At 39.5% G+C, this 22,394-nt stretch overlaps 2 protein-coding genes and 1 long non-coding RNA gene across 4 annotated transcripts in view; 2 read left to right on the top strand and 1 right to left on the bottom strand.

Moving 5' to 3' along the window:
* The window catches only part of LOC134736343 (uncharacterized), a 34,587-nt gene that overhangs the window by 5,696 nt on the left and 6,497 nt on the right, over positions 1 to 22,394 (top strand). Inside the window, exon 2 of the long non-coding RNA XR_010120298.1 lies at positions 4,524 to 4,569. This is a non-coding gene — a long non-coding RNA (uncharacterized lncRNA). The remainder of the gene's footprint in view (positions 1 to 4,523; positions 4,570 to 22,394) is intronic.
* The window catches only part of VPS26A (VPS26 retromer complex component A), a 51,747-nt gene continuing 31,162 nt past the window's right edge, over positions 1,810 to 22,394 (bottom strand). The window contains exons 3-9 of one of the 2 annotated variants that reach the window (XM_055274528.2): positions 18,316 to 18,391; positions 16,735 to 16,891; positions 15,693 to 15,857; positions 11,407 to 11,513; positions 8,741 to 8,809; positions 6,213 to 6,355; positions 1,810 to 3,511 (exon numbers count right to left, since the gene is read on the bottom strand). In XM_055274528.2, the coding sequence (XP_055130503.1) occupies positions 3,398 to 3,511; positions 6,213 to 6,355; positions 8,741 to 8,809; positions 11,407 to 11,513; positions 15,693 to 15,857; positions 16,735 to 16,891; positions 18,316 to 18,391 (831 nt within the window). In that variant the 3' untranslated portion in view covers positions 1,810 to 3,397. The remainder of the gene's footprint in view (positions 3,512 to 6,212; positions 6,356 to 8,740; positions 8,810 to 11,406; positions 11,514 to 15,692; positions 15,858 to 16,734; positions 16,892 to 18,315; positions 18,392 to 22,394) is intronic. The other variant, XM_063637195.1, reaches the window with a different exon arrangement.
* Positions 12,015 to 12,392, top strand: LOC129480379 (small ribosomal subunit protein eS12-like). The gene is given in 3 exon segments (XM_055274078.2): positions 12,015 to 12,225; positions 12,228 to 12,248; positions 12,251 to 12,392. Coding segments are annotated over 3 exon segments (372 nt in total). The 3' UTR covers positions 12,391 to 12,392.

Below are 22,394 nucleotides of genomic sequence, written 5' to 3'. Positions count from 1 at the left end.
CTGTCACCCAGGCTAGAGTGCAGTGGCATGATAACCTCAGTGTAATTTCAAATTCCTGTACTCAAGGTGTGTCCGGAGTTGGTTCCTACCAGTGCGTTTGCGGTCTCGCTGACTTTTTTTTTTTTTTTTTTTTTTTTTTTTTTTTTTGAGACGGAGTCTCGCTCTGTCGCCCAGGCTGGAGTGCAGTGGCGCAGTCTCGGCTCACTGCAAGCTCCGCCTCCCGGGTTCACGCCATTCTCCTGCCTCAGCCTCCCGAGTAGCTGGGAATACAGGCACCCGCCACCGCACCCAGCTAATTTTTTGTATTTTTTTAGTAGAGACGGGGTTTCACCGTGTTAGCCAGGATGGTCTCGATCTCCTTACCTTGTGATCCGCCTGCCTCGGCCTCCCAAAGTGCTGGGATGACAGGCTTGAGCCACCACGCCCGGCCTCGCTGACTTAAAGAATGGAGCGGTGGACCTTCGCCGTGTTACAGCTCTTAAATGTGGCACGGGCCCAAAGAGTGAGCAGCAGCAAGATTTATCGTGAGGAGTGAAAGAACAGAGCTTCCACAGTATGGAAGGGGACCCGAGCTGGTTGCCGCTGCTGGCTGGGGGGTGGCCAGCTTTTATTCCATTTGTCCCCACCCACGTCCCGCTGATTGGTCCATTTTACAGAGCGCTGGTTGGTCCATTTTATAAACTTCTAGCCAGGCTGAAGTGTATTGGTGCGATCTCAGCTCACTGCAACCTCTGCCTCCCGGGTTCAAGCAATTCTCCTGCCTCAGCCTCCCTAGTAGCTGGGATTACAGGCATGTGCCACCACGCCCGACTAATGTATTTTTGGTAGAGATGGGGTTTCTCCATGTTGGTCAGCCTGGTCTCGAACTCCCGACCTCAGGTGATCTGCCCGCCTCGGCCTCCCAAAGTGCTGGGATTACAGGCGTGAGCCACTGCACCCAGCCTGATTGGTGCGTTTTTACAAGCACTGATTGGTGCATTTTACAAACCTCCAGCTAGCCACAGAGTGTGTTTTACAATCCTAGCTACAGCATTGATTGGTGCATTCTACAATCCCCTTGTAAGACAGAAAAGTTCTCCAAGTCCCCACGCGACTCAGAAGTCCAGCTGGCTTCACCTCTCAAAGGGATCTTCCTGTCTCAGCTTCCTAAGTAGCTGGGAATACAGGTGCATGCCACCATGCCCAGCTCATTGTTAATTTTTTTGTAGAGACAGAATCTCATTTTGTTGGCCAGGCTGGTCTCGAATTCCTGGCTTCAGGTGATCCTTCTGCCTCAGACTCCTGAAGTGGCTGGGATTACAGGTATTTTTTTGAGGTTGTTTTGTTTTTAATGCCTATGGCCCAGTCTCTGAGATTCTTATTTTATTGGTCAGAGTAGGACCCAGGCCTGGTTATTTTAAAAGCTTCTAAGGTGATTCTAATATGCAACCAGGGTTGAGAACCAATGGGTTAGACATTGTAACTCTTCATCAAAGACACAAATTTCTTTTTCAGTTTATGACTTCTAATTAACTGGCTGACTTTTGACTGAAATCACCAAATATTAAATTTGAATTTTTATTTTTCAAATTGGTTATGCTACGAAAAGTCTTGAACAAAATGGACAGGCATCCTGTATATGACAGTTTTAAGCCAGCCTATTAAAAGCATTATATAGCTATTTAAAATCGAAACCAGTAATATTTATAAAAATTCATTATCACAGTTACAGCTTCCTAAACTTGAACAATCCTATCCTCGACAATAAATGTAACAATGAGAAGAGATTTGAGAATAGAGCTATTTTAATCATGCAAACAGCAAGCTCAGTTTCTGTTTCAAATTCTTTATTATACATCATGGTTGCACAATTTGAGGCTGGTTAAATACAATTGGTTTTCAAAATCTCTTTGAATATTTTCTAGATTACTACATGCAAATGACCATGAAAATATTTGGCATTTTAAAATTTTGAAACTCTGAATAGGCACTTACATGAAGGAAAACATTACCATTCATAGATATCCACATGTAGAACAGATGCTCCAGCACATGGTACATGGACCCTTTTGCTTGTAAAGTTGGTTCCTGACCATTTTATCAAAGTGCCATAGTAGTAAAACAGGTTTAAAGAAATGTAATTTGGGTTATTTAGCTTACTCATAAAGTAAGGTTAACTGACAAGACTTGCACTGAAGTGCATAAAAAAATATTGGTACAAACACCAATGAACCATAAGTGAAAGTAGTTTCCATACAGCAGGTTTCATTTTGGTTCCTACACTCCACATTTAGTGTATTTGCGATCAGACCCCATGCATATGAATGGATGACTGCAATCTTCTTTTTTAGAGACTTTAAACAAATGACTTGAATTTAGTGTTAAAAAATTAAGAGACTGGATGAAGTTTCAATGTGAGTTTAACTAGCCAAAGTTCGAGTTTAATAAACATGAAATTACCCAGATCTAGATAACATGTTTCACAGGTCCTCCTGAGTCCCCCATCCCAAAATTTTCCCCTGAAAAGAAAATGAATGTATGAAGAAAATAATATTTGCATACACATGGCAAAAAGATTCCTTAAATTGAAATATATAAATATGTTTCAAAGTATTTATGGAAAAAATAGTTTTAACAAATCTAAAATGCCAACCTAAGTCAACTCCACATTGCAGAAAACACACAACGGTACTACTGGAAAATAGCAAAACTGTTACTTAATATGGCCAAAAAAAAGAAGGCCATAATGACCTGCCACATAATCCCTTGGGGAAAGAAATCTAATATTCATAGCACAGAAGACCTCAAAGAGGATAAAATTCTGGAAGCCACGGAATGGTACTCAGAAGCGCCTGCAGGGAAACACTCCATATGCTTTTCTCAAACACATACGTTAAAAACAAATGTAGTTCTCAAAAATATTGAGATGCCATGTTTTAAATCTCTGCAGGACACAAGGGGCCACTCAGATTTTCTAATTTTATTTGAACACAAAATATTTAATTTTTTGCATGTAGAGAATAAGAGGTAATCATTAGCCTGAAAAGAGAGAAGGATTTATAATCAACATTATGCAGAAAGAAAGCAAAATTACAAATACCAGCCTACTCACATGAAAATTTTTCATGTTTACGCTGATATATATCTGAGTGCTTATCATCAAAGTAGGAAGTTAAAAAAAAAGGCAGCTTAACAAAGTTCCAGTGTTTCAAAGAAAGCACTTTTAAAAATGTATATACATGAAAGAACATTTCATTGTATCATAAAATAAATGCAGCGCTGTAAGATAAAGGAAGACTAATATATATGGAGTTTTGGCCTTTTTCCGCCCCCTCCGGCTGCAACCATCTTTAACCTGCTGAACTTAATCTCAAGGGTTACAGGAGTTTTTTGCTTTTCTTTTTTTCTCCTGTTCAGTTCACATTTCAGGCTGTTCGGCAGATGCCTGTGATTCTGGAGATTCAAATCGCTGGTGAAAGTTTGTTCTCTGTTTCCTCAGCTTTTCAGGAGCTTTTCTCCATAAAATTATCTCCTAGTAAACAAATGCAAGATATTAACAAATTAATGTTTGATATGATGCCTTATCTCTATGATGGCCTTAAATTTTCACCATGGAAATCATGATTGCCACTTCAATTTTAACCATAATAAAATTAAATTCTTCCCTACAAAAGCCCTCCTCTTTTCCAACTGATCTACTTTCTTCCAGCTCTAATCTTGACTGCCCCTTCTACCTCTAGTGCTCCTATCACCAGCACCCATGCATTCCACCACCACCAATCCAATGTGTCAACAAGTCCTATTGTTACTTTAAAGAATTCCCCAAATCCATCCTTTAATTGTTCCATTGCCCTCATCCAAATTCAAGTTCTTGTCACTTAGATATTAAAACAGCTTCCTCAGAGGCAAGAGAGGCAGAGCCCTTTCTATCTAATCCTTCATTATCACTACCAGGTTAATCCTCTAGCACATTGCTTGGATTGCTCTTTAGTAGTTCTCAGTGCCTCCAGGATAAATCTCCAAACAGGTATTCATGCCCCTCTATAACCTTTATCCAATTTACCAACATTATTCTCTTCCCTCCCTAGACCATTTTCCCCCATCAGCCAAACTGAGTTACTCTCTGCCTCCAATGCAATCCAAATAAACTCGCCCTACATCTTCCCCAGTCTTCAAATCTTGATTTCTCTACCTAACTCTTACCCTAACCAATCCATCCTGAGAACTTCCCTCTTCTAAATTCCTAAAATTATTTGCTTCATGAAGTCATTATAGGCTGAGTTTTTTTTTCCCCCAACATATCAGAATTTAAACATCCAAATGAGTACACATGGGAAATAACAGACTACCTCCAATAGTGCCATGATATGCAATTGATTTTGAAATTGTAAAAATCATGTAGTTTATTTCGAAGTTATAAATCATGTATGTTTAATTATACAACATTAGGATGGCAATACTGGAATAGATTTTCTCTCTTCTAAATTACTGTCAAACTATTATTTAAGAATTCTGTTAGTTTATATTATTTTTCTTTTTCCCAGATATCTACAATGTGAGAACATGGAGGACAGATCACGTTTATAAAAGGTAGTTTTTGTATTTTTCACAGTACTTAGCCCAGAATAATTTCTAACTTAGCTTTGAACACTCAACTGACATCCAACATGTTTATTAATCTGATTCAGAATACAAAATACCATTCTAATTACTATCTTCATTCAAAATTCACCAAAAGCTTTTAATTGATTTTCAAAGGAGAACAAGTTTGTAATGAACACTTTATATTAAACAAAGAATTAGAGGCAGCCGGGCGAGGTGGCTCATGCCTGTAATCCCAGCATTTTGGGAGGCTGAGGCAGGCGGATCACCTGAGGTCAGGAGTTCGAGACCAGCCTGGTCAACATGGTGAAACCCAGTCTCTACTAAAAATAGAAAAATTAGCCGGGCATGGTGGTGCATGCCTATAATCCCAGGTACTCAGGAGGCTGAGGCGGGAGAATTGCTTGAACCCAGGAGGTGAAGGTTGCAGTGAGCTGAGATCGCACCACTACACTCCAGCCTGGGCAACAGAGCGAGACTCTGTCTCAAAAAAAAAATAAATAAATAAATAATTTTAAAAAAAACAAAAAACAAAACAGTATTAGAGGCTGGGCATGGTGGCTCACGCCTGTAATCCTAGCACTTCGGGAGGCCAAGGCAGGCGGATCACTTTAGGCCAGGAGTTTGAAACCAGCCTGGCCAACATGGCAAAACCCTGTCTCTACAAAAAAGAAAATACAAAAATTAACCTGGTGTGGTGGCACACACCTGTAATCCCGCTACTTGGGAGGCTGAGGCACAAGAATCGCTTGAACCTGGAAGGTGGAGGTTGCAGTGAGCTGAGATCACACTACTGCACTCCAGCCTGGGCAACACAGCGAGACTCTGTCTCAAAAAAAAAAAAATTATTAGAATTCAGTCATCTCATGGACATTTATAACAGAATTGCTTAAAAAGGGATAAATCAACAGGGCACAGTGGTACGTGCCTGTACCTCCCAGCTACTCAAGAGGCTGTGACTGGAGGATTGCTTGGAAGATCCCCATCTCAAAAAATAAAAATAGTAATAATAATAATGCATATTTGTTGATAAGAGAAAGACATTCAAGACACTACTGAGTAAAAACGCAAATTAAAGAATACAGCTGGGCACGGTGGCTCATGCCTATAATCCCAGCACTTTGGGAGGGCAAGGCAGAAGGATTGCTTAAGCCCAAGAGTTCAAGACCAGCCTGGGCAACATAGTGAGACTCTGTCCCTACAAAAAATTAAAAACAGTAAGAAAAAAAAAAGCAGTATCCATAATATGATCTAAACACACATACACACATTAGTTGCAATGGTGGTGGAAATTCTGCTGACCTTTACTTCATTCTTTGTTCTTTATTGCCTTATTTTTTTCTAAATAAGCAGCAGGTGTTGTTTTTATTAAAAAACAAAAACAAAAGAACTTGTAAGAGAAAACTAAAAGCCCTGAAAAATTATAGCTCATTCTGGAGTACTGCAGAATGATTGGTGAGGCATCTATCACAGGATTTTATTTTCCTCTACTTCTTTATCTATCATACCCACAGTGTTATTTATTTATTTAGAAACTCCCACTCGCTCAGTACAATGAAGCTTAGAAGAGCGCTTTCGAGGTATTTTTAGATCTGCCGCAGAACATAATACCAGCCTAAGTGGCACCATACCTGCTGTTTGAAGTACCTCCGGTCTTCCTCATCAACAAGCACTAAATTCAAAAAGTACCTTACTGAAAATTTTTTGTTCACATCTCTCATTGTTGGAGTTGGGTCATATCCTGCTAAAAATAGTCTTATTGGAATTGATTCACCTGAAAGAAAAGGAATTTCCACTTAATTCTAAAGATGATTAAATATAGTCACATAACAGGTAGGACTACGCACTATAGAGTTGACACTAATGCTTCACATCCTCATGAGATGCAAAATAACAAAGACCAGACAGGGTTCATCCTCAGTAGTACTGATATTTTGGGCTGAATAATTCTCTGTTGTAGGGAGGGTCCTATCCTTTGCAGGATGTTTAGCAGCAACCCCGGCCTCTACCCACTAGATACCAATAGTATTCTCCAAATGTAACAGCCAAAAATATCTCCAGACAACACCAAACATTCATTGTAGGGTGAAGTTGCCCCTAGACGAGAACTACTGTTCTAGAGTCAGAATACCTGGCTTCAAATCTCAACCACTTATTGGTTGTGTGACCTTGGAAAAATCACTTTCTCATTGTTTAAGTTATTCATCTGTGAAATGGGGAATAACAATAGTATTCACAAGGAATGTGTAAGGACTATATGGGTTAATATGCCTAAAAAACTCAAACAGTACCAACAGATAAGTGCTCTATAAGTTGTTTTGTTATCTTCTTTCATGCAGTTTACCATAATTTCTAATCATGTGTATAAATTATCGAATACTTGTTACTCATACATTCAAAGCTAAAAACGGACAGAATGATGACATTCTTTTATTACCAAAAAGACTGTTATTCAGATTCTCATTGCTTCTATTTTCCTAAGGGTAATTATTTGCATATTCTTTTTTTTTTTTCTTTTTTTGAGATGGAGTCTTTCTCTGTCACCCAGGCTGGAGTGCAATGGCGCAATCTTGGCTCAGTGCAACCTCCACCTCCTGGGTTCATCCAATTCTCCTGCCTCAGCCTCCTGAGTAGCTGGGATTACAGGCACCTGCCACCATGCCCGGCTAATTTTTTTTGTATTTTTAGTAAAGACTGGGTTTCACCATGTTGGCCAGGCTGACCAGTCTCGAACTCCTGACCTCAGGTGATCCACCCACCTTGGCCTCTCAAAGTGCTGGGATTACAGGCGTGAGCCACCGCGCCCGGCTTTCTTTTTCTTTTCTTTTTTTTTTTGAGGCAGGATCTCCCTCCGTCATTCAGGCTGGAGTGCAGTAGTGCCATCTTGGCTCACTGCAACCTTGCCTCCTGGGCTCCAGTGAGCTTCCCACCTCCCAAGTAGCTGGGACCACAGGTGCATGCCACCATGCCTGGCTAATTTTTGTATTTTTTATAGAAATGGGGGTTTTGCCATGTTACCCAGACTGGTCTCAAACTCCTGGACTTAAGCAATCCACCCACTTTGGCCTCCCAAAATGGTGGGATTACAGGTGTGAGCCACCACGCCTGGCCCTTGAATTTTTTTTTTTTTTTTTTTTTTTTTGAGACGGAGTTTCACTCTGTCTCCCAGGCTGGAGTGCAGTGGCATGATCTCAGCTCACTGCAACCTCCGCCTTCCAGGTTCAAGCGATTCTCCTCCCTCAGCTTCCCAAGTAGCTGGGATGACAGGCGTGCACCACCATACCCAGCTAATTTTTATATTTTTAGTAGAGACGGGGTTTCACCATGTTGGCCAGGCTGGTCTTGAACTCCTGACCTCAAGCGATCTGCCCACCTCAGCCTCCCAAAGTGTTGGGATTACAGGCATGAGCCACCACACCTGGCCTGAATATTTTTTACATAATAATTTCCTCATGCATACCAATTTGCTGAAAGATATAAAACTCATAATTTTACATAAAAACTGGTGGCTGCTGGTATTTTACAAAGTAATGTTGCATAACACAAGAGTACACAGACATGCCTCATAAGGGACACAACCACCTAGCTCAAAGAGTTTTAGAGCACCTCAGACTACATCGCCTCATCTACACTTGGCACTTAATAAATGGTTCTGGCTTTGTGATTTTTAGTACAAATAGTGAAGAAAACCCAGAAATAAATTTTAAAATGATAAATACTGGCTTCATTGTCTCAGATACTGAAGATTATCTAGTAATGGAACGGCTTATTTTCTTGAGGGCTATAATGACTCCAAAAACCTACATGAATTAATGCTCAGCCATACTCCATTTTGTGGTCAGCAGGAGAAAAAAGATTTACAAAGATGAACTATTGTATAATAGAAGACAATGAAAAGATTACAAATTCAAAACTAGAGAATAGATACACATAACTGTCTCTAGTAAATCCTAAATTGAAACTGAAAAATTAAACCTTATTTCAGACTAGGAAATACAATTACAGTCTTCTTTGCAGCTATACAAAGATGACCTTAAAAGCTATCATTATAAGAATGGTTTAAGAATTCAAAGATACTTTCACACTAAATAAATACAAACAAAACTGCCATGAACACTGCTGTTTGCACTATACAAAAGAAGTAACTGAAAAGTGTTACCTTTTACTGGTGCACCATCCATTATTTCATATTTGGCGATTGTTTCTGTTTCTGTTGTGGTACTGGGTCCTAGTGCAATAATGTAAATAACATTAATTTAAATATTCCAGGATATAATTAATAGCCTTATGCCTTCTTCTTATTTTTCCACTACATTTTTTTTTTTTAGAGACGGTGTCTTGCTCTGTCACCCAAGCTAGAGTGCAGTGGTGCAATCATGGCTGGCCGCAGCCTCAACCTCCTGGGCTTAAGCAATCCTTCTGCCTCAGCCTCCCAAGTAGCTGAGATTACACGTGTGCACCACCATGCCTGTTTTTTTTCCAATTTTTGTAGAGATGGGTTCTCAATATATTGCCCAGGCTGGTCTCAAACTCCTGAACTCAAGCAATCCTCGCACCTAAGCCTCCCAAGTAGCTGGGACTACAGGCATGCACTATCATGCCTGGCTAATTTTTGTATTTTTTGGGATAGAGATGGGGTTTCACCATGATGCCCAGGCTGGTCTCGAATTCCTTGGGTTCAAGTGATCTGCCCGCCTCAGCCTCCCAAAGTAGTGGGATTACAGGTGAGCAACTGCACCTGGCCAACAATTTCTTTTTAAACAACAAAGGAGTATTTGAAGTTATTTGAAACAACAAAGGAGAATCTGAAGTGATTTTAAAATCACTTAAATTTACTAGCAAGTAGAAACATGGAGATTAAGAAATCACATGTGGGGGTACATGTTCTCAGGACCTCTTGAGATCATGCCTTGGGTGAGAATTTTATTTAAAAATAAAATAATAATAATAATAATAAAAGAAATCACAGATGTTTTAAATTATGAATACTGACTATAAATGCTTATAAAGTGTTGCCTAGAATTACTTTCAGCAAAAACCCAACAATGAGGCCAGGAGCGGTGGCTCATGCCTGTAATCTCAGCACTTTGAGAGGCCAAGGCAGGCGGACTGCCTGAGCTCAGGAGTTCGAGACCAGCCTAGGCAACATGGTGAAACCCCGTCTCTATTAAAAATACAAAAATTAGCCAGGCATGTTGGCGTGCACCTGTAATCCCAGCTACTCAGGAGGCTGAGGCAGGAGAATTGCTTGAACCCTGGAAGCAGAAGTTGCAGTGAGCCGAGATCGCGCCACCGCACTCCAGCCTGGAAACAGAGGGAGACTCCGTCTCCAAAAAAAAAGAAAAAAGAAAAAAAAAAAACACCCAACAATGTTAAGAGGACAAAGTAAGTTTATATTTTAAAATCAAAAAGCAGGGATGAACCAATAAATGATATCAGGACAACTGGTCAGCCATCTGGAAAAATGTAAAGGTGATACATACCTCACCTCTTACATCGCAACACATTTCAAATGAATTAAAATTTTAAAAATGAAACAAAATCCCTAAACCACAATGTATTACTCCAGTAGAATCAAGCACAGAAAATTATTTTTAGAACTTCAGTGTGAAAAAGACCTTTCTAACCATGGCATAAAACCCAGAGGCCATAAAATGAAAAACTGATAAATCTGACTACATAAACATCAATAACTTCTACATGGCATAAACCACCACAAACAAGACAAATGAGGGTAATTTTTGCTACCCTTAATATTAGAAAAAGGAATTCAGAGCACAGTGGCTCACACCTGTAAACCCAGCAATTTGGGATGCTGAGGCAGGAGGATCGCTGAGTCCAGGAGTTCGAAACCAGCTTGGGCAACATAGTGACACCCTGTCTCTACAAAAAATAAAAAATTAGCTGGGTGTGGTGGCATGCGCCTGTTGTCCCAGCTACCCACAATGCTGAGGCTGGAGGACTGCTCAAGTCCAGGAGTTCAAGGCTGCAGTGAGCTGTAATTGTACCATTGCACTCCAGCCTGGGCAACAGTGTGAGACCCTGTCTCAAAAAAAAAAGTGGAGGGGGATTGATTTCTCTAATATATAGTTTCTACAAATAAGTAAGAAAAAGAATAGTCCAATAGATAATGGGGCAAAGAATATGAATGGCTTACAGAAAATAAAAATCGTTTTTATTCATATGAAGAGATGGTTCATCCTCAATAAGAAAACTGAAAATTAAAACTATAATGGAATATATTAATTAGCTTGACTGTGGTAAGATGCACTACTAAGTGGCAAAGCGAAGTATGCATTATACACCACCATTTAAGTAAAAAGGGGTGTGTCTTATATATAGGTACTTGCTTGTACACATAATAACTAATTGGAAAGTTTCGGTTTTTGTTTTTCCTTTTTTGGAATGGTCTCACTCTGTTGCCCAGGCTGAAGTGCAGTGGCTATTCACAGGCACAATCCCCCTACTGATCAGCACAGGAGTTTTGACCTGCTCCACTGAGGATTTTTAAGCTTATAATAAACATATTACCTATGAGTAGCTAGAGTACAGAAATAAGATACTTTTTACTGTATACTCTTTTACATTTTATTTTTGAACCATGTGAATTTATTACCTGTTCAAAAATTAATTTTTTATAAAAAATAAATTCCAATCAAAAATTAATTTTAAAAAAGCATTAAATCACTTACTGCCAGCAATATTAACTAGCAAAATTAGTACTCAATGTGGATATCAAATTAATTATGTTTAAACAATATTTTAAGATTTTTAAAATGTCAACTAAAACAAAGAATTTTAATTTACATACTCTTTTCAACTTACCAATTCCTGTGATCTCTTTTTTGATCAGCTGTAACTCCATATGTTGTATTTTTATTCTTACTAATAAGAAGTAAATTTTTCCAACAATCACATCCTTTAAATGATACCTATTGGGAAGAACATATCTCACTAAATATCAGTTTAAAAACAAGCAAAAAGAGTGAACTATGTCCTAAAAGACTTCGATAGACATCTTTAGTATAATTACTTAAGAATACCATTTTGAGGCTGGGCACAGTGGCTCTTGCCTGTAATCCTAGCACTTTGGAAGGCCGGGGCGGGCGGATGACTTGAGGTCAGGAGTTCAAGACCATCCTGGCCAACATGGCGAAACTGTGTCTCTACTAAAAATACAAAAATTAGCTGGGCGTGCTGGCACATGCTTGTGATCCCTGCTACTTGGGAGGCTGAGGCGGGAGGACTGCCTGAACCCAGGAGGTGAAGGCTGCAGTGAGGCAAATCGCACCACTGCACTCCAGCTTGGGTGACAGAGCAAGACTCCATCTCAAAAAAAAAAAAAGTACTATTTTGAGCTCTTTCCTGGCCGCTACTGAGTTGCACAGAGGTGGCGACCTGAGTGCATTCAAGATTCAGTTTCACTCACCACCATGGCTGAGGAAGGCATTGCTGCTGGAGGTATAATGGACGTTACTACTGCTTTACAAGAGGTGCTGAAGACCACCCTCATCCATGATGGCCTAGCATGTGGAGTTCGCAAAGCTGCCAAAGCCTTAGACAGGCACCAAGCTCATCTTTGTGTGCTTGCATCTAATTGTGATGAGCCCATGTATGTTAAGTTGGTGGAGGTCCTTTGTGCTAAACCCCGGTTGATGACAACAAGAAACTGGGGAATGGGTAAGCCTCTATAAAACTGACAGATGGGGGAAACCCCGTAAAGTGGTTGGTTCCAGTTGTGCAGTAGTTAAGAACTATGGCAAGGAGTCTCAGGCCAGTATGTCATCAAAGAATACTTCAAATGAATAAATAAAACTTTGGCTCACCAAAAAACAAAAACAAAAACCAACAACAACCATTTTGATTATTCATATTGTTTAGTGTTCTTTTTTTCAAAAAAGTATTCATCATTTCACTATGCAAATAAGGAATCAAACTTTTTACTTGACTACCTCAGAAGAAGAATTACCCTGGTTAACTGTTCTGGCTGGGCTCAGTGGCTCACACCTATAATCCCAGCACTTTGGGAGGCCCAAGGCGACAGGATTGCTTGAACCCAGGATTTGAGACCAGCCTAGGCAACGTAGGGAGATGTAATCTCTTCTAAAAATTAGCTGGGTGGTACAAAATTAGTGGCACATGCCTGTGATCCTAGCTACTCAGGAGGCTGAGGTGAGATGGTAATTTGAGCGCCTGGGAGATTGAGGCTGCAGTGACTCATGATTGTGCCACTGCACTCCAGCCCGGGTGACAGAGCCAGACTCTTTCTCAAAACAAACACACACACAAAAATACTTGAAATATTTGGTGTATGAAGATATTTTCAACATTAAAAGACATAAGAGTTTAGTGTCATTATTTCTCAAGTTCTACAAGAGTGCAGCTAACATAAATCATCTGCCCACAAAGACAAAGTAAAAGAAACCTACCTACATAGGTTGAGTCTGCTGTTGTGATAGCTAATAACCAAAGGTCGCTCCCACATACCTTGTAATGATGTGGTAATAAACTTAGGAATCCCTATAATATCCAGAGGACTTTTTAGCGTCCTCCCAGGTTTGGCTCTCAAAATTGTATCTCAAGAGTTGATTAATATAAATTATGTCAGGCTGGGCACGCCTGTAATCCCAGCACTTTGGGAGACCAAGACGGGCAGATCACCTGAGGTCAGGAGTTCAAGACCAGCCTGGCCAACATGGTGAAACTCCATCTCTACTAAAACTACAAAAATTAGCCGGGCGTGCTGGCACATGCCTGTTATCCCAGCTACTCAGGAGGCTGAGGCAGGAGAATTGCTTGAACTCAGGAGGTAGAGGTTGCAGTGAGCCGAGATCGTGCCACTGCACTCCAGACTGGACGACAGAGATTCCGACTCCAAAAAAAAAAAATATGTCAGGCACAGTGGCTCACACCTACAATCGGTGGCTTACTTTGGGAGGCCGAGGCGGGTGGATCATGAGGTCAGGAGTTTGCGACCAGCCTGACCAACATGGTGAAACCCCGTCTCCACTAAAAATACAAAAATTAGCCAGGCGTGGTAGCGGGCACCTATAATCCCAGCTACTCAGGAGGCTGAGGCAGGAGAATCCCTTGAACCCAGGAGACGGAGGTTGCAGTGAGCCGAGATCACGCCATTGCACTCCAGCCTGGGCGACAGAGCGAGACTCAAATAAACAAAAAACTGTGTGTGTGTGTGTGTGTGTGTGTGTGTAAAATAATGTCAGTCTGAAGGGAAGCTTCAGTGGTTTCAGGTCCTAAACTATTTGATAATTTCATCAACAATATAATTTTAAGATTCTGAAGGCCATATGTATTACATATTCAGGGATATAAACCTAGGAGTGACAACCAATAAAAATAATGTAACAAAAGACTGGGGTATGAAGGGGATAATACAGGGCACATCCATTTCTTCAACAAACAAACTAATAAACAAAAAAAAGAAGGGAAACCTATAAATTAAAAAATTTAAGGCTCAAACAACGAAATGCAATGTGTGGCCCTTGTTTAAATATTGATTTGAACAAAGCATGTGAAAAAAGAAAGATATCTGTGAGACAATTAGGGAAATGTGAATACTGCCTGGGTGTATGAAGATATTAAGGAATTACTAATATTTTTAGATATAAGAGTATTGTAGTTATATTTAGAATGATATATAACTTTTTAAAACTTTTTTCTGAATAGACACAGAAAACAAGCTTGTCATATAACATTTAAATAAGAGATATGTAAAGTCAATACATAATTTCATCCTTTACAGATAACCACTGTTAACAACAGAGTATCATTGCAGATTCTTTTCTATTCATATCCAAATACATGAGTATTTTACAGAAATGAAACAGTACTACGTGTGCTGTTTTTATGGCTTTTTCACTTAATATATCATGGACATGCTTCTGGAGAACTAAATACATATGTCTCAATCTTTTTTTTGTTTGTTTTTTGAGATGGAGTCTCGCTCTGTCACCCAGGCTGAACTGCAGTGGTGCGATCTCAGCACACTGCAACCTTTGCCTCCCAGGTTCAAGCAATTCTCCTCCCTCAGCCTCCCAAGTAGCTGGGATTACAGGCGTGCACCGCCACGCCCATCTAATTTTTGTATTTTCAGTAGAGACGGAGTTTCTCCATGTTGACAATGCTGGTCTCAAACTCCTGACCTCAGGTGTTCGAACTCCGCCCACCTTGGCCTCCCAAAGTGCTGGGATTACAGGTGTAAACCACCGCACCTGGCCTCAATCTTTTTAACCCTTCTTTAGCATTCCACAGTATGGTTGGACCATAATTTATTTAACTGTTATAGTACCAGTGGGCATTTAAATGGCAATCTTTTGTTCATGTAAGTAATGTTTCTGAGAACATCTTAGTCTATGTATAAAATGATAGATACAACTTCCCATAGATTATATTGAAGCAAATTCCAGATATATAATTTAATTGATAAAATGATACATAATTTTATGGGTTAAATGTCTGGAATTTGCTTCAATATAACCTATGGAGAGTATGAGAGCTGAATACAGATAAACTGGATCGTGTGTTGGTAACTGTTGGAGCTGGGCAATGGGTACATGAGGATTCATTATATTATTCAGTATACTGTTCAAATATTTTAGTATATGCTTGAAATTTCCCATAATAAAATTTAAAAAGGCATTAAACACAAAATATGAGCCAGTTTTGTAGAAATACAACATATATAAACATATATGCCTTCTTCCCCCTTCCCCCATGGAATGATATACAAAGAGACATTAACAGTGATTAAGTGGTAAAGGTGAAAATATGTGAAAAGAGATGGCTAGGATGAGGTAATGTCAAGCCAGTAAGATAAATTGTATCCTCAGAAGGATTGGCTGCCTTCTGAGATGGTGACATCCTCTACACAAAGTGGCCAAGCAGAGATTTATCAGGAATAGAACATAAAAGACACCTTTACTGGGTGGAAGCCAGACCAAACTCCTAAAATTTCTTTTAGCTCAGAGATCCTGTTGATTTGTTAACATCAGATTAATGTCAATTCTATCCTTACTCTGACCAACTGACAAACACCTGAAAAGTTAATTTTTGAATTTTCCCTGAACAACTTATCTGTGAAAGATACTTACTTTGATTTATTATATTCAAATTCTATATGTAGACAATCTTCAATGCCCACTTCCATCTTAATAGAGTTGTTAACATCAGGATAGGTGGCAAGCTGGTGAACAATCAGATCATATTCTTTTACCAAATCTGTCAGTCTTCTCACTATTGTCACTTTAAGGAAATACCTATAAAGTTAAAAGAGAGGATGAGTTAAATCGCCTGTAATAAATTTTCACGTTTTAAATCAGCAAACATTAACTGCAACTCAGGCTTCTCCTTCTTGCTGGAACTCCTTTGGGATCAACTTACTTCATTACTTCACGAAGGAGTTCCAATTTTCTTGAATGCCCCCGACATGAAAAAAATACAAAGTTCAATTTTAAGAATAGTGTAAATACTTTACCAGGTGAGTTTGGAGGGCTGTCATCAAGCCTACTTGAAGAAACCTCTCCAGATCACTTCTTTAAGGAACTGCTATTTGAAATTTGGGTTGTCAAACGCAGTTCCAGATAGATAATGCCAAGTTAAACAGGGAAAGCAGGATCTCGGACCTGATGCATTCAGATTAAGATCCTCAAATGCCCTGGACTCTGAGGCATCCCTGGCTTCCTGCATACAGACTTAGTGAAGGGAAAGGACACTGAATTGAGAGTTTAGAAAACCCAGTTCCTACTTCTGTTCTGCCATCCACTACTTGTGTCATTTTAGATGTATCAGAGCCTCTCTGGTACTCCAGATTACTTCTGAACCATATACTAAATGAGATTTTCTGGGACACTAGTGGATTTAGCATTCAGTTTACGTGACAAATGAAGTACGTAAGGGACAATTCATACCAGGGAAGTGTATAACTGAAATGTCTCATAACAATGTTGTCTAACTCTATAATGTTAGAACGCTCTATTACCTCAAATCAGCATTAGCCACAAAGTATGTGACAGAATTTTTAAAAATCTTAAATCTTCCAATCTAGAATTATAATTAGAGGTTCAAATAAGATTATCAACAGTAGCCATTACTTTCTGGTTTTGATTCTGTTTAGTTTATAATACACATTCATACCTCAAGCGGACATTGGCACCGATGTAAGATTCATATGGCTTTTCAACTTGCATAAATTCAAAATCATAACTTCTGCTCTGAGTCAGTTCTCCAGGTAAGGCTAGTTCTTTCACTAGGTTTACAAATTCATGAGTATTACTCTTGTCATTGAAAAGTTCTAAGAAATTTTAAAAGGCAAAAAGACCAATTATTTAATATCCATTTCAATAAAACCCAAACATCTACTTCAAACGCAAACAATTTTTACCAAAAGAATTATTAAGTTTGTCTCTAATAAACTAGACCTATGCTCTGAATTCCATTATCCTTTTTATAATTATACTTCATGTAGGCATAAAAGATTTCAAGTGGCATAGCACAATGAAAATTTCTATTAAAGCCGGGCGCGGTGGCTCACGCTTGTAATCCCAGCACTTTGGGAGGCTGAGGCGGGTGGATCACAAGGTCAGGAGATCGAGACCATGGTGAAACCCTGTCTCTACTAAAAATACAAAAAAAAAATTAGCCGGGCGTGGTGGCGGGCGCCTGTAGTCCCAGCTACTCAGAGAGGCTGAGGCAGGAGAATGGCGTGAACCCGGGAGGCGGAGCTTGCAGTGAGCCAAGACTGCGCCACTGCACTCCAGCCTGGGCGACAGAGCAAGACTCCGTCTCAAAAAAAAAAAAAGAAAATTTCTATTAAAAATGAGTTCATTCCTTTGATGTAGTTGGGGCTCTCCCAATATGAAGCCATTTGACACATTACCAGCAATTATTTGAACTTCCCCCAGACAAGGCAAAAATTCTGTTTTGCTTTAGTTAGGCAAATATATTACCTTCATAAAATTACAAAACACAAAAAGACTAAAACCAACTATCAGTTGCTACAACTTGCCTCTCAGTCAGAATAGACATGTAAGTACACTCAGTCAGAACAGACATATAAACAAATATCTACCCATTCCAATTCTGATACTTTAAAAATATGCACTGAAACTTAGAAAGCTAGATTTTAAGCCTAGTTATGTAGACAATATTATAAAGACATATTTTCTTTTCTCTTCTGGATCTGCAGTATAGAAAGATTTATATAGTTTAACTCCCTACTAAATCAAGCATGTATCTGGAATCATGTATGGAAATGTACATAAGTTGATCTAAGTCAAGAAGAAACTACACCTTTCCTTCTCACATGGAATTTTGTGTTGACACAAGTGAGTCTGGCTACAGGCACACACTAGATCAGAAAGACAAATGGCATGGGTAATTAGAAAATGAAGAATGAAGGTGAGACTGCTAATTATAAGAAGGATGGTGAAAAATGTAGGCAGATGAAAATTTCAGTAGGTCAACTAATTTACTTGAATTATTTTTCAAGGCTGGTAGTTTCATATATATCATGAAATGATGTATCAAATATCATTTCATACAAGTCAAAGAAACACAATTTAATATAGTTATAAAGTAAGTCCTCTCTTTTATTATGCAAAATCAATTCCTTCCTTCTACAAACCTAAGCTCTAATTCAATTATTTTGGTGCAAAATCCAACCCTCTTCAAATTCAGTTATCAAAGAAAAAGAAGTAATACTATTTTAAAACTCACCAATTTGACCTACAAATTCAATTCTAATTCCTTGGTGTTCTAGCCTCTTTCCAGGTTGCTTAAAGGCTAGGTTTACCTGCCAAAACATGAAATTATAAGAGATGTTAACAATCCTTTGAGTGGGCCTACTAGTAGCTTCCTTTCAGATGAATGCAATATATAAATATTTCAGGTATTCATTTATGAAGTTTGAGACACCACCACATACCTAAATCAGGATGATGTTATAGCACCAGAGAAGGTGTAATTTAGTTATACACAATCATGGGTGAACCTCTTACTTACATCAACATTAAGTCTGCTTTGTTAAGAAGGAATCCTTAATAGGTGGAGAACTATAAAAAGACTCAAAAAAGGAACAGCCTTCAACTATTCATACTTGTTTTCTGGTCAAACAGTTAATTCTATGACTAATAAAAGCATTTTAATGTGAGGTAATTACTAATTTCAAGAACTGACCTAAAAACAGACGCAATTCCAGGACATTTAAATCAAGCAAGACTAACATCCACACAACTAGGACTATATTATGGACAATGCTCAGAAATTTGTGGGTCAAATCATAGCTTCATACTTGTTGTAATTGAGGTATCACTTTCAGTTTTCTGTAACCAATATATTATTATAATTCCTAACCTTAAAAGCAGTGCCTTTTGTCCTGAGTCTGCTACCCACCATAAAAAAAGAATGCCTAAAGATTTAAATTCAAGTATGATTTATCTTACATAGTTTTTTTTTTCCAGAAAGGACTCTGTTGCTTAGGCTGGAGTGCAGGGGCACAATCATAGCTTACTGCAGCCTCAACCTCTTGGGCTCAAATGATCCTCCTTCCTCAGCCTCCCAAAGTGCTAGAAGTACAGGCATGAGCTACTGCACCTGGCCATTATCTTACATACTTTTGGAGTAAAGTATATAATCTCAAAATCCCTAAACTCATATATCTGCCAAGTGGAAATCTTAAAAAAAATACACACACACACACACACACATTTTAAGAGATAGAGTCTCACTCTGTCACCCAGGCTGGAGTACAGTGGCATGATTATTGCTCACTACAGCTTTGAACCCCTAGGGTTAAGTGATCCTCCTGCCTCAGCCTCCAAATAGCTGGGACTATAGGGATGCATAACTATGCCAGGCTAATTAAAAAAAATTTTTTTTGTAGAGATGAGGTCTCACTATATTGCCCAAGCCGGTCTCAAACTCCTGGCCTCAAGCAATTCTGCCACATTGGACTCCCAAAGTGCTGGGCTTACAGGCATGAGCCACTGTACTGGCCACAAACTCATCTTTAAGATCTACACAGAATTCCTTTTTTGTTTGTTTTAGACGGAGTTTCGCTCTTGTTGCTCAGGCTAGAGTGCAACCTCACTGCAACTTCCATCTCCCAAGTTCAAGCAATTCTCCTGCCTCAGCCTCCCAAGTAGCTGGGATTACAGGCATGTGCCACAACGCCCAGGTAATTTTGTATTTTTAGTAGAGATGGGGTTTCATTATGTTGGTCAGGCTGGTCTCAAACTCCTGACCTCAGGTGATCCACCCACCTCGGCCTCCCAAAGTGCTGGGATTACAGGCATGAGCCATCATGCCTGGCCAGATCTACAAAGAATTCTATTGTTTGGCGACACCACCATTTACCTGCTGAATCCCCTGTATGGTCATATAGGTTGTTTCTCAATTGTCTTTCTTGATAATACTCTTCTTCTCTAAGTATTACCTGAGACAGTCAAGGATACAACTTCACATTGTTTGGCATGGGAGTCAGGGCTCCGTTTAAGTACCATTAGTTCACTGTGAGATGACCAGGGTCTAAACCTGAAGCCAGCCTGCCCCTATGATGGGTGTTTCTCTGCATGTGTTTACAGTCCTACCGGGTTCCCCTTCTCTAAGGTTCTGATTGTATTTTGTATATTCATTTATTCACTTGCTCATTGAATGTACCCAGCCCTGTGCTGGCTACTATTGAAAGGTGTATGTAGTCTGAGAATATAATCTTACCGTCAAAGAACAGAAATCAGAAAAAGGAAAGAAAAAGCAGAGAATCAGGTGGAGTCTCAATATATTGCCCAGGCTGGTCTCGAACACCTGGCCTCAAGCAATCCTCCTGCCTCAAGTGACCATACCCAGCCAAATTTGTAACTTTTTAATTTGAGAAAGATCTCTGTAAACTATATATGTTAGAAATAAAATTCCAAGCTAGGCATGGTGGCTCATGCCTATAATTTCAGCACTTTGGGAGGCAGAGGCAGGAAGACTGCTTAATTAAGGTCAGGAGTTCAAGACGAGCTTGGACAATATAGCAAGACTCCGTCTCTACTAAAAAAAAAAAAAAAAAAATTAGCTGGGCATTGGGGCGTGTGTGCCTGTAGTCCCAGCTACTAGGGAGGCTGTGGCAGGAGGGGCCCTTGATCCTAGGAGGTCGAAGGTGCAACGAGCTAAGATTACACCACTGCACTCCAGCCTGGACAACAGGGTAAGACCCTGTCTCAAACAAAAAAAGAAAAAAAGAGGCAGGGCACAGTGGCTCATGCCTGTAATCTTAGCACTTTCGGAGGCCAAGGACAGTGGATCACTTGAGATGAGGAGTTCCAGACCAGCCTGGCCAACATGGTGAAACCTCGTCTCTACTAAAAATACAAAAATTAGCTGGGCGTGGTGGCACATGCCTGTAATCCCAGCTACTTGGGAGACTAAGGCAGGAGAATCACTTGAACCCGGGAGGCAGAGGTTGCAGTGAACCACTGCACTCCAGCCTGGGCAACAGAGCAAGACTCTATCTCCCCCGCCCCCGCCCCCCCAAAAAAAACTTAACATTTAAGAATTAGGTAGGATCCTTTTTCATACAAAAAAGCATACTTCTAGGTTTCTTTTTTTCTTTGAGACGGAGCCTCGCTGTCGCCCAGGCTGGAGTGTAGTGGCGCGATCTTGGCTCACTGCAAGCTCTGCCTTCCAGGTTCACGCCATTCTCCTACCTCAGCCTCCCAGGTAGCTGGGACTACAGGCGCCTGCCACCATGCCCAGCTAATATTTTTGTATTTTTAGTAGAGACGGGGTTTCACTGTGTTAGCCAGGATGGTCTCGATCTCCTGACCTCGTGATCCGCCCGCCTCGGCCTCCTAAAGTGCTGGGATTACAGGCATGAGCCACTGCGCCCGCCCGGCCGTTTATTCTTTACTATAACAAATACTGGTAATGTAACTTTTAAAAGCTTTTCTTACAAACAATGTTTCTCAAAAGATAATAGAAATCAAGGACCAAGAAAAAGAGGTCCAATTACTTCTGTTTGTAAACTGCATAGATTAAAATATTCATCTTCTGTGTCTTCCCTATCTTATAACCAATGTAAGTTAGTTACTTGCCTTCAAAATAACTCAGAAAAAAGTAAATTGTGATACACCATATGGAATATTATTAAAAGTTTAAAAACAATAATGATAAAGAATTTTTAATGATGTGGGAAGATGTGCATGATGTGTTACGTGAACAAAGCGTGGTTAAATTGTATACAAGTATATGCCGATTATATTTTTTGAAACTACAGAATACTCTTAACAGCAGTTACTTCTGGAATGAATGATTATTGATTATGGGTAATTGTTTTCTTCTCTGGTTTTTAAGTTTTTGTTTTGTTTTGTTTTTTGTAGACAGGGTCTTGCTGTGTCACCCAGGCTGGAGCACAGTGGCACCATCATGACTCACTGCAGCCTCAATCTCCCAGGCTCAAGTGATTCTCCCACCTCAACCTCCCCAATAGCTGAAACTACAGGCACATGCCACCATGCCTGGCTAATTTTTTTTATACAGGGTCTTACTATGTTGCCCAGGCCTCTTAAAAAAAAAAAAAGGCAAAAAATACTATTAAAGTCAGAAAAATATTTAAGAAAGAAAAGTAGTAATTAAACAGGCTTAACATTAAAAATTTTATATTTGAACCACAAATAATAAAACAAGCATAATCCCAGCTATTTCAAAAGCTAAGCAGTAATTTCAACTATTCTCTAATCTGTACCAATAATGCATATAGGAAAAAATTATATTTTTGAAAATATCTACATGGCAGCAGTTTTTAAGAATGATTT

This window comes from Symphalangus syndactylus, chromosome 4 (genome assembly GCF_028878055.3).
Source record: "Symphalangus syndactylus isolate Jambi chromosome 4, NHGRI_mSymSyn1-v2.1_pri, whole genome shotgun sequence".
Lineage (NCBI taxonomy): Eukaryota > Metazoa > Chordata > Mammalia > Primates > Hylobatidae > Symphalangus > Symphalangus syndactylus.
The sequence above is the reverse complement of the archived record's forward strand: the minus strand, read 5'-3'. Positions and strand labels throughout refer to the sequence as shown.